General features: G+C 39.4%; 1 protein-coding gene across 28 annotated transcripts in view; it reads left to right on the top strand.

Moving 5' to 3' along the window:
- The window catches only part of Svil (supervillin), a 225,470-nt gene that overhangs the window by 154,653 nt on the left and 58,690 nt on the right, over positions 1-12,127 (top strand). For 17 of the 28 annotated variants that reach the window (XM_048809128.1, XM_048809125.1, XM_048809127.1 and 14 more), the window contains 7 exons: positions 3,066-3,146; positions 5,410-6,288; positions 6,649-6,819; positions 7,525-7,559; positions 8,126-8,187; positions 8,889-9,028; positions 10,618-10,713. In XM_048809128.1, the coding sequence (XP_048665085.1) occupies positions 3,066-3,146; positions 5,410-6,288; positions 6,649-6,819; positions 7,525-7,559; positions 8,126-8,187; positions 8,889-9,028; positions 10,618-10,713 (1,464 nt within the window). The remainder of the gene's footprint in view (positions 1-3,065; positions 3,147-5,409; positions 6,289-6,648; positions 6,820-7,524; positions 7,560-8,125; positions 8,188-8,888; positions 9,029-10,617; positions 10,714-12,127) is intronic. The other 11 variants (XM_048809120.1, XM_048809135.1, XM_048809138.1 and 8 more) reach the window with 7 other exon arrangements.

The following is a 12,127-nucleotide window of genomic DNA, read 5'->3' as shown; positions in this document are numbered from 1 at the left end:
CATGTGCGGCATGTGCGAGTGTGGGTGGTGGTGGGGGTGTTGGGGGAGGGGGATGAGGTCAGTGAGATATATGGATGTGGGTGATGCAGATCAGGGAAGGCTTTGGAGTCCATTGTGAGGGCTTTGGGTTCTACCGTAAATGCTAGGTGGAGCCATATGATGGTTTCAAAATGAGGAATGACCAATATACCTTACATTTTCTAGGAATTATTGTGTTTGCTAAGTTGATGCTAAATTATAGATAGGCAAAGATGAAAATAGGTAGAATAATTATGTCATCTCAGCAATTGGGGTGAAGGATGGTGGTGGCTTGAATTAGTATAATAGCAGCAGAGGTAGTGGGATGAGCTTATGTTTTGAGGGTAACCTACACATTTGCTGATGACTTAGATGTGGAGTGTGGAAAAAAACAGAGAAGGCAAAGGTTAGTCTCCATTGTTTGGCCATTCACTGATTTAGGGAGGACTCCAGTACATGTTGGTTTGGAGGGAATTCTAGAGCTCATTTTCTAGATATGCTACATATTTTTGGAGGTGATGTTGCTGGAGATGGAACTCAGGATCTTTTGCACATTAAGTAGGTGCACTTTACCACTTTACCCCAAGTCTGTGCACATGTAAAACTTAAGATGTCTATATTATGTCTCTCTTAGGTATTAGAATGTCTGTATTAGATATTCAAAATATCAAGTATCCAGTTGAATCCAGGAGTCTGGAATTCATGGGTGGGAGATCACATGGAGATAAACATAGAAGATCCTTGATAGACTGAAAGCTAGATCTAGGCTTCAATTGTTGATGGAGAAGTGAGGAGGGAAGGACACCACCCTGAGGATTCTCTGGTCGGGGGGTGGTAAGGAGGAACCAATAGAGAAGGCTGGGAGATAAGGGGGTGACCATCAGCATCCAGCTTTGCTGGTACAACTGAGGTTGACCATTTTGTATGAGAGAGTAGATAGAAGTACCCCAGGTGTCCTATGCACCAGGAGTGTTTAACTAACTTAGATCTCTCCTCATCCTCCTTGCTTTCTTTTCTGTTTGGGGTGGTGGAAAACCTCCCCCAGGTTCATGAGTCCTGAAAGCCTTACTTGGAGAAATGTTCTAAATCGTTCCTGCCTGAAGTTTACTTAAGCCAATGTGAACCCTCCTGGTGAGGCATGACCTGTGCCTACTAAAATCACATGACTTCAGAATGGAGTTTCTAAATATATCATCTCGTTAAAACTCATAAACTTGCAGTGCTCTGTTGTCTTTGAAGGGAAAAAAAAAAAAAACAGAGGAGACCAGTGTTTGGATGGACTCACCAGGTTCTGGGCAGGATGCCTTCACATAAAATTGTTTATTTCTTCTTATATACATTGTGTGTTTATTACATATAACATTTTAGATTTGCAGTGTTCACAGCCCTGGTAATAGTTATTGTTTTTTGGCCAGTTCCATATCTGAGTTTTAATGAATGAATGGACTCTAGTAAGTCTCCCACCCCCAGCCTTTTCTGTATATGATTTTCATTTTATAAATGCTGACCCAACCTATTCTTGAGTAAGCCCCTGATAATGTTTTATGGTGATACTAAGTTTTATTCTTGTCCCTGAAGGTTGTGTTCAAAAAATTGGAGAGCAGTTCACATTTTTCAAAGCATTCCTTTATTCAAAAATTTATTGAGCCTTGCAATCAGTCTGATTATACTAACTTGCTTGTTTTCAAAAGCATTGACGTGTTGTTCCTTTTTCACTCTGCATTCTGTCCTACATTGCATTGCCTCCTTTCTTAGCTGCAGACGATAGGCTGAACTTTTCCTAGGTTCCAACAAACACTGAGAGTCCAATTGGAAAAGAAAATGTACATACATCTTAATTTTTGTTTGCTTTGCATAAGACTGTTGTAATGTTGGGAATCAGGAGGTAGAATGACAGGTTTGGGTGGAGAGAGACTGAAGGATGTTACTGAGAAGCAGCTAACTCCAAGTGTAGAATACTACAGAGTTCAGTGGCCACAGCAAGCTATATAACTCCAGTGATGGGCTCTTGCCTGGCACCTTGAACCAAACTAAAATGATTTTAGAAAATTGAGTTAATTATAATTCTTATTCTACTCTTTTGGAAATTGTTGGGAGCTGCAATGTTTCCAGCCTACTATTTAAACACTCTTGCAGATAAGTGCATGAGGTATTGAGCCAGTAAACTTTAAAATAGCATGCAGAATTTCCATTTTTTCTTTCTGCATCTTAAGGGAGTATTCCTCCTCTGACTTATTTCACATTGTTAACCCAAGGATTTCCTTGCCTAAGAGTTCTCTAAAATATTTTCATCCTCTCATAATCATTTCATCACTTTCTACCTTGCATTGTATTTGGTTGAGGCTTGAGGAATGAATATGTACATCAGGCTATATTAACAAAATGCAAGGATTTCAATGGCCAGGATGATGCCTTTTTACGTTTGTTACCTCTCAGAGCTTATTTAAATAATTCAGTATTTTGTACAGGATGGGAGTTCAATGAACATTTGTCTAATGGACCTGAATAAGCATTTGTAACTGTGGTATTGATTGCTTTATCCAATGGTGAATTCAAAATGTGTAATAACAACTAAAGATATGATCTCATTGAATTTGTTTTTATTTATTTTATTCATTTTCGTTGTTTTGCAAGGACACTCTTTTTATATTTGTCTATTTACCAATGTGCCTCAACATTTATGGAGCTTAAGTTGCCTTATATGTTTTACTTCAACCTCTTGTGGATAATTACCTGGCATTCGTAAGCAGAGTATGACTCTAACAGACTCTCTCCTAATAATTTAAAATTACTTGAAATACACTTTCTCTGGTGACTTTAGATATATTTGTTTCTATCTCTTGGTCTTTGAAGAGAGCCAAATGTCCTGGCAATTCTGTAAAGCCAATATAAACCCTATGCCAAAATGTACTTACATATTTTCAAAAGCCAAGATTATTATTTACCTAATAAAAATGCCTTTAAGTGTTCTGTTATAATAAAGTTCTATGTATTTATTAACATTTTAATAGAAATTATCTGAAGTCTTGTTTTTTTGTACATGGTAGCACAGGGAAGCTCAAACATGAGTGGTTTCTCCAGAAAGATTCTGAAGGGGACACACCTTCACTTATCAACTGGCCTTCCAGGTACATCTCACGTTGTAAAACTTGTGGCTCATGTTTAATGGATGCTTTTCTGTTTTCCCTTGGACTTGGCTTTGCTATTCCACACTTTAGCTAATGCTGACTCTCCTCTTGCCCTCTTGTTAGTGGCAATGCATTTGAAAACCATGTGTTCAAAAAGAACTTACTTTCAAATCATTGTTTTCTCCTCGCATCACCCTAATCCATGCTGATAGCGTTTCTCTTCCTCCTTTCCCTCTCTCTGAGGATCTTTTCTATACCTTTTGCTTTTCCCCTTTCTCACCAACTCACACAGAACTGGCCTTTTGGGGGCAGTAGTGAGTGCATAAGCAGTCCTTGGTCCTTGGAATCTCACTGAACAGCCGGCCAGTGTTTCCTCTTGCCAGAGCCTCTCTGTCCAGCACTCCGGCTCCTTGTTTTATGTCTCCTTGTCTCTAAACTCTGGCATTTGTAGTTAATTTTCAACAGTAAATTTAGGGCATGTGGTTTTAAAAGCAGACAAAAACCCCTGTCATTTCATTTTTTAAGACTGGGGGCAGGGAGAGGCAAAAGAAGTAAGAATGAATAAGTCATTGGAGGGACAAAGCACCCATGTACTGAGTTTCTAACAGTGACTTTGTTCTCAGCTGAGGACAACATTCAGATTGTCTCTGATTAGAAGCACACATTCCACAGGAGAACTTGACCACATTTCAGACTCCTTTTAAAAGATTAACAAAGGTTATAAATATGAAAACCTCCAACACTGGCTAGTCTCTGAGAAAAATAATAACTCAGAATGTTTGTTTCCCACGAATTGTTCATAATAACTGCCTTTTATGTGTATCTTTTTTTTTAAGAATCTGTACCAATATCCTGCTTAAAAACCACAGAGGTGTTTATATTTATCAGGGTACACTTGTCCTTAAATGGACCATTCTTTTCTGTAAAGTGTGCATCATAATTACTTTTGCTGAGTCATTTTAAGTAAATCAAAGTTATACATTTTCCCAAGAAATCACTTCTCCCACTCTAAATGTCTTCTTTACTTTTTTTTAAACGTCAGAGCCAATCAGTAATCCATTATCAGTTTGAATGGTTTTCCCTTTCTCACTACATGGTATTTCAAAAAGTAAAATTAAGAACTAGATCATACTTCCAAACGTTTATTCTTTGCTGAACACTAAGCCATGTGTTTTGCAAATAACATACTATGTACATTACATCACTATTATTTTCTTTTTCTTTTCTTTTGTGGTGCTAGGGAATGAACCCAGAACGTGCTCAGCAAGCACTCTGCCGATGAGCTATATCCCCATTCCACTATTATTCCCATTTAAAAGGTAAAGCAAGTGAGGCTTGAGAAGGGCAAGTAAGTTGCCCAAGACTCTTAGGACCCCACAGCCAGAACTCTTGGCTAGTTTGCTTCTGCAGTAATGGGGAAAAAGTCTGTGGCTTTTAAATTGGATTTCAGTTTTGCTCTCAGATTTGTAAATAACTCTAGAAACAGAGGAGCCTTCTTTTTTTTAGATTAGCCTTCAAGTGAGGGCTTAACAGCAATTGCAGAGGGGAAATTCATTAACTCTCTCAACATGTGCCTTTTACCTAACACTCATGGTGCTGCAGTGTTAGTAAGGATGTCTGAACTGGTCACCTGTCTTATGAATGAATGACTGTTGTCTGCATGATATATGAATATAGTTTGCATGAAAAAGCTTGTAAATGTTTCCCTGAGTGCTTCAAAAGAGAAGTGATTATCCTATCTTGAGCTCCATAAAAAGTAAATAATCACAAATGCCCTCACATTTCCAGGAGATAATGAAATTGCAGTGGCCAGTAGTTATCTGGAAACACTCCCACCATTCCCACCCACTGTCCATATAGTAGTAAACATGCAGAAAGCTTACTGATTCAAGGCTTCTTCCTCAGAGTTCCCAACTGCATACCAGTGGTGTACATTAATGGATTTTTCTGTGGCTTCTAGGTATTTATCTAGTCAGAAGGAACCCAATCTCCTCCAGGACAGCATCTGACCCCTCTCAGCTTTACAGGGGGTAGAATTAGTTTCGCAGTACACTGGCATAAGTATGCAGATTTGTAAACTTAACTCAAAACCATTTACGTGGCACATACTGGATTTCTGCCTTAGGCCACATGCTTTTCCCAATGTTTTTTTTTTTTTTTTCTGAGTTGATTTCCATTCACTGGTAATCTGTGATCCACGCATGCTCTCTTCCCCTTTGCAGTTACTGCTCGTTGCAACTTAAATCCCTTTTCTTTCTTAAAGAGTTAAAGTTAGAGAAAAGTTGGTGAAAGAGGAGAGTGCTCGCAGCAGCCCTGAGCTTGCCTCAGAGTCCTTAGCTCAGAGGAGACATCAGCCGCTGTCAGTCCATTACCTATCCTTTCAGTCAGAAAACTCAGCCTTCGATAGGGTCGCAAGCAAAGCAGTGAGCTCTGTGAGACAGCCGAGCCGTGGCTACGTCCAGCCAGTGGACCCCGTGCACACAGTCAAGCTGGTGACCGCAGAAACCCCAGAAAGTACATCTGAGTGCAGCTGGGCAGGATCAGCCACCCCAAATGTCATAAAGCCTTCCACCTCGAAGGTTCTAGAAGATGAGAAAAGAGATGCCCCAGTCCTTCATATTTCTGAATCTAAAGAAGAAGATGATACGCTCTTCACTGAAGCTCTGGAGAAAAACCAGAAAACACTCTTGACCTTGGAGGAGGATGGGCTTGCAAGCAGTCACAAAGCCTCCTCTGGGAACGAAGACTTGGGGCAGCAGCCTGCTGTTAGCACAGTCTCCTTAGAATCTCAGAAGGAACCTCAAGTTCAGCTCCAGCCTGCTGAGAGAATGGGCCGAAGTGAAATGGTTTTGTATGTTCAGAGTGAGCCTGTGTCCCAGGAGGCCACACTAACCAGTCGCAAAAAGGGAGCATCTCCGAAGAAGCACAAGGTCCTTACCCGCTCGCTGTCTGATTACACGGGTCCCCCTCAGCTCCAGGCCTTGAGGTGTAAGGACCCAGCTCCAAAGCGAGAGCTGGAGCCACAGAGTTCCAAGACCGAAGGGCCCAGTGCAGAAGCCAGCATCCTGGACACCAAGGTCTCCGTTGCCCAGCTCCGAAATATGTTTCTGGAGTCTGCCAGAGCCAACAAGAAACCTGAACTGTAGGTGATGTTGCAAATGTCCTCCTGATGTGTCACTTGCACGTCCATGGCAGAATGACTCACTTCTCAACTTGTGTTGTGTACTGCGTTGAATCGTGTTAGCTTAGCTCACAAGTGTGTGCAGGGCAGACTGTACAGGAAATGGCTCACAAACTACCATTCTGCTTCAGCCTACTAATGGGGAGCTGGAGGAATGGGTCTCGGGAGTGCTCCACCTCCATCTGTGCATGGTAGAGGCATGTAGAGGGGTCTAGCAATCTGTGCCTTGACTCGCTGAGATGCCTAAACCTTTGTTTGCTTTATTCTCTTTCTGTCTTCCCATTCCCCTGCTGTGTAATCTCTGCCCTGTGATTCTAAAAGCCAATCACGGGTTGAGAAGTCATCCGAAGGACTTGGCTTGCCTACCCGTATGGAACGGGAGAGAGGGTCCCGGAAACCAAGACGCTATTTTTCTCCTGGTGAAAGTAGAAAAACTTCTGAGCGATTTAGAACTCAACCTATAACCTCAGCAGAACGAAAGGAATCGGATAGGTAGGCATGCCTCTGTGTAGTTCCATCGTATAGGAATGTAAAATAAAGAATGCAGGATTTTTACCAACCTGATGGTCCTGATGCTATTGACAAAGGATGTTGGTGATTCTATTACTCTTCTATCTAATCTATTAGGGATGTTTATTTGTCTTACTTAAATATATTTTAAAAGAAATATTGACCTTCTCAACAATATCACCATATGGTTTTAAATTACATTCAGATGGCAAGAAGAAACATTATTTTTCTTCATTTGAGGTTTTTAACTTCTTTCCACTCTTGTTCAAGTAGAATCTGAATTAAGTATTGACCAAGTTGTCAGTGAAAATAAGAAAGGAATTTTATATTCATTATATTATACTCATTTTCAGGGTAAGATGTATTTAAGTTTCTACGTTATCATATGTTCTTTCATAGAAATGATAGTTTTCTCAAAAATTTATCATGAGTCCCGTTTAATAACTTGTTTGTGATCCTGGGTTTTCTCCATGAAGTGTTCACTTGGCTGGGATTTTGTGTACACGCTTTCCACAGTGTCAGTTAACAACTATATGTGTGTGTATTCACAGCTAGGGTTGCTACCAGGATGATATTCTTTAAGAGAGGTCAATTGCATCTGTATTTTAACTTTTAATGTGATGTCTTATTTGGATCTTCCAATCCCACCACTAATTCATTGTTATTATTTGCTAATATTTCTTCCAGGTATACTTCAAGTTCAGAAATGCCAACTGTTGAAGGCAAGTATCTGTTTTCCTTTTTCTTCCTTCTTTCTGACCTATCCAAATTAGATTTAAAAAACAAGATTTTTTTTTTACTTTTTTGTGGGGGGAGAATAAGACTATGGAAATTATTTATTTCTTACTTTCAAGCAAATGTGCTGTGAATATAATAAAACCTAGGAGAAATTTTTTAATGGGTTTCCTTATTTTTGATGAGTTAAGAAAATCACAAAGTAAACAATATAGAAACAACTAATTTGAACCCAAGAAGCAGGTTTTTCTTGTTACTTGCTCCTGAACAACAATAAGAGAAATCCCTTTCATAAAATCTATGCTTGAATCTCCATTGGTTAAATATAATCTGAACACAGTTTGGTATGGTTAGGTTTGGTTTGAATTACATTAGGAATTAGTTTCTTTTTATTGAACAGAAAAAATGGGCTAGTCCTAAGAGGAAAATATTCCCAGTTATTTTGGTTCACTTATGCTTTTTTTAAGGGATTTCCAGATCAATCTTGGAAAATGGTCTAGAGATATTTACATTTTGAAATGATGTTCAGTTTTTATTTCACGGCTTTTTACAGATGAAGAAAAGGTAGATGAACGAGCCAAACTGAGTGTTGCTGCCAAGAGGCTGCTTTTCAGGGTAAGATGTGCAGAAAAACTTGGTTAGAAATCATAACCCCTATAGAAGGAGACTCTCAAGGCTCTGGCTACTTCACACACTCTGAGAGCCCTAAAGTTCTCCTCATCTGGCCCACCTGTTGTTCTCTTCCTATGCTGTGTTAGTCAGCTTTTCATTGCTGCAACTAACTGCCTGAGATAATGAACTTAAAAAGAAAAAAAGTGTGTTTTGACTCATAATTTCAGATGTTCCAGTCTGTTATCAATTGTCCTATTGCTTTGGACCTGTGAAGAAGCAACACATCATGGTGGGTAGCATGTGGTGGAGGAAACTGCTTACCTCATGGCAGCAGAGATGAAAGACAGAGAGGAAGAGAATGAGTCCCACAATCCCTTTTTTAGGGCATTCCCTCCAATAACCTAAAACTTCCCACCAGGACCCACCTCTTGAAGATCCTACCACCTCCCGATAGTGCCAAGCTGGAGGGACCAAGCCTTTAACACATGGGCCATTGTGGAACATTTCAGATCCAAACTATAGCATATGCTTTGACTGATTTTGTCCCAGCTGTCCCAGCTTGACCCGTTCACTCCTGATGAGGATGCATGGTTCTCATTGCTCTGCCCTCCTGTGGATCTTAGAGGAGGACAGAGTAGAGACATTTCACTAGCCCGATTTCCTTTCCTTGGATTTAGAAGATTCCTCAGTGTTTCTAATCTTAGGAAATGGAGAAATCATTTGAGGAACAAAATGTCCCAAAAAGATGCTCGAGAAACCCAGCCGTGGAGCAAAGGCTGCGCCGCCTGCAGGACAGGTCTCACACCCAGCCCATAACCACTGAGGAAGTCGTCATTGCCACCACGTGAGTCTCCTGTGCGATTGCTTGGCCTCGGCTGTAAAGTCTCCTCTTGGTGGGGGTGAGAGGGGGAAGACTTAAAGAATTTTAGATAAAGATGAGGCAATATAACCAAGTTATGTGAATACGTTGCATGTACCCACTGTTACTTATAATTATAAGGCATCAATTAAGACTCTTATTTTTTAAACAAGGAGACAATTGGGAGATAGGTTGGCCAAGAAGTCACAGAGAAGTTGGTTTTTCAGGATTTCCTTTTCTACTACCATCTCTCCAAGCTTTGTAATGAGATGCACCACTTATTGTAGCTCCTTGAAAAATATCGAGGAATTTTACCCATACAATTTGGGTTTTTGTCTCCATGTTTTATTTAAAATGTAAAACATGAAAGTAGATTTAAAAATAATGAACCCCCAACTTCAGTGAACCATTGTCAACTCCTGTAGCCCCATCCTCTCCCCCTTTCCTCCTGTATTATTTTCAAGCAAATCCCAGACATCACTTCATCCATGAATATTTCACTATCTCTAAAAGATAAAGATTCATTTTGTTTTTGAATAGTCAACAAGTATGTTTTTTTTTAATTACTTGGAAGTTTGATGACTTTCCAAATCACAGGATGTCTCTTTTGAGCAATATGTTCCAGTATGTGCAGAATTAATTTCCCAAAGTAATTCATTCAGAGATAATGGCTTCAAATCAAATGAAAATTTTTATTAATTTTTTAAAAATTGTTTTTGTGGGCATTGACATCCCAAAAGGCCTCATCAGTTTGTTAAGAGAAATTATTTTAGAGTTGTTGGTATAAAATAAGAAACAGATGCCCTTGGAAGCAAGACAGTAAATAGAGGAAGAATTAGCATCTTATAACCTCAGTGAAACTCCTTTGATATATCTGTAGCTTATATGAGGATACTAATTCTTTTGGGGTGAACTTTTAAAATTTATTTATTTATTCAAATTTATTATATATGACAGCAGGATGCATCTCAATTGATAACACACATATAGAGCACAATTTTTCATGTCTCTGGTTGTACACAAAGTAGAGTCACACCATTTGTGTCTTCATACGTGTACTTGGGGTAATGAGGACCATCTCATTCCACCGTCTTTCCTACCCCATTGCCCCCTCACATCCCTTCCCTACCCTTTGCCCTATCTAAAGTGCCTCTATTCCTCCCATGCTCCCCCCCCCACCATCCCCATTATGGATCAGCATATGAGGAGACTAATTCTTTTTTTAAAAAGAGAGAGATTGAGAACACCATTCTAAAATGTGGGCATAATCTATTGATTTGCTGACAGCTGGGTTTTTTTTTTTTTAATTGCTTTTTTCAACAAGGAGGTTTATGCTAAAGATGAAAGTAAATCTACAAGCCCTGTAGCTATACTTAGTCCATTTACTTTGGGCAGCCTCTTATTTTCTACGTTTATAATTGCTTTTTGAGTTCGTTTATGTTTTTTTTCTAAAGTAATTAGCAAATAATTTGGTAAAATATTTAACATTTCTGAATTTGAAACCATGCTTTCTTTAATGCTTCTTTTCTTCTCTCTCCTTATGAATGTTCCTTCTTTGGCAATTGCTTGTAAAGTGAATCTATCGCTGCTTCGTGTTCTGGGGTCACCCAACCTGTAATGACGAGACTTCCTAGTCCTACTGTAGCTAGGAGCTCTGTGCAGCCCGCCAGGTACCGGATAGAAATAGCTGCGTGTGGCACCGGGTGCAAAGGTGCTGGGCAGCAGAGGCATCTGAAAGCCTCAAATGCCTTTCATTTGTTTGACAAACAAGTTGGGGCAGTGAGTTGTTCCCGGAATGTGTGGCATTTTGTTTTGTCATCCTGCAAGCTACTGATAATGTCATGTAGGCCTGCATGAGACAACACGTAGCCCATCTGTGTACGTCCTGTGTTGGCATTAGAATCGCACTAACTCACTTATCCATTTGTTTTGCTTCTGTTTTTTTATAAGAATGGTCAGTCCTAAAAATTTTCATCAACTAAAATACAAGCCCTTAAAGATGAATAGAGAAATGGGCATCTGCATGAAAGTGGAAATTTTGATAAGACCCACCCAGTTCTTTTAATCATGGACACAAATACACATTAAAAACAATCCTCCCTTTTTAAAATTTATTTAGAGAGACAATGCCCTTATATTTTAGGATTGAGATAATAATTTATAGTGTCTGATCATAGATATTTTACTGTTACATTTCAAATGGTAGTGTTTTAAAATTACGCCCTTAAGCCATGTAAATATCCCCTTTGTTTTACTCCCATGGGCCAGAACAGAAAGGCTAAAAATAAGATTAAAAGAAGTGAAATGACAGTGTAGGAATGAACTGGCAGTACCCAGGAGCAAGGCTCTCAGGGAAGCAGGCTGTTGTCCTACCAGCTTGTGGTACTTGGCTCAGGAAAGCCTCTAAGGCTCAAGTGGCCTTTCTCACCACCTCATTGTACCTGGACACAGAGACTGCTCTTTGGTCCGGGACAGCCTGTGAGTCAGTGATCAACTGCAATGAAGACAGAATATGCTTCTTACTAGATTTGAGAATTAGATTTGCTGGTGGCAAAAAGGATATTGTCCTAGAAACCATTAGAGAGTCACAGTGACCATGGAAGCCAAAGCCTTACTTTTCCTAACTGGAAGGTGGAGGGATTTATTATTATTATTATTATTATTATTATTATTATTATTATTATTATTATTTGGGTGGGGATGCTAGGGATTGAACCCAGGACCTTGCACCTGCTAGGCAATTAATTGTTTTACCACCGAGTTCCATCCCCAGCCTTTGTTGGGAGGATTAATAATCACCTGAAATTTTATTCACTTTTAAAGTTATTGAGAATGAGACTTTAGAACCTTTTAAAAAGAACTGGTAGAGAAAGCTATAAGAGAAAATGCTACACAAAGGCAAATTAAAAATCTGTGTTGCAGATTCTGTTGTTGACAGATAACCATATTTCCAGTTATTTAAAATAAATAACTGGAAATGAAATGATGAAATGGTTACCTCCTGGACATCTTTGAAGAATATCTGTCCATGCCCTAGGTAATGCCTTGTGACTCCGTTAGCCTTACTTCTTATGACACTAATGC

The sequence above is a fragment of the Marmota marmota genome, unplaced genomic scaffold (assembly GCF_001458135.2).
Source record: "Marmota marmota marmota unplaced genomic scaffold, marMar, whole genome shotgun sequence".
In the NCBI taxonomy this organism is placed as follows: domain Eukaryota; kingdom Metazoa; phylum Chordata; class Mammalia; order Rodentia; family Sciuridae; genus Marmota; species Marmota marmota.
The sequence above is the reverse complement of the archived record's forward strand: the minus strand, read 5'-3'. Positions and strand labels throughout refer to the sequence as shown.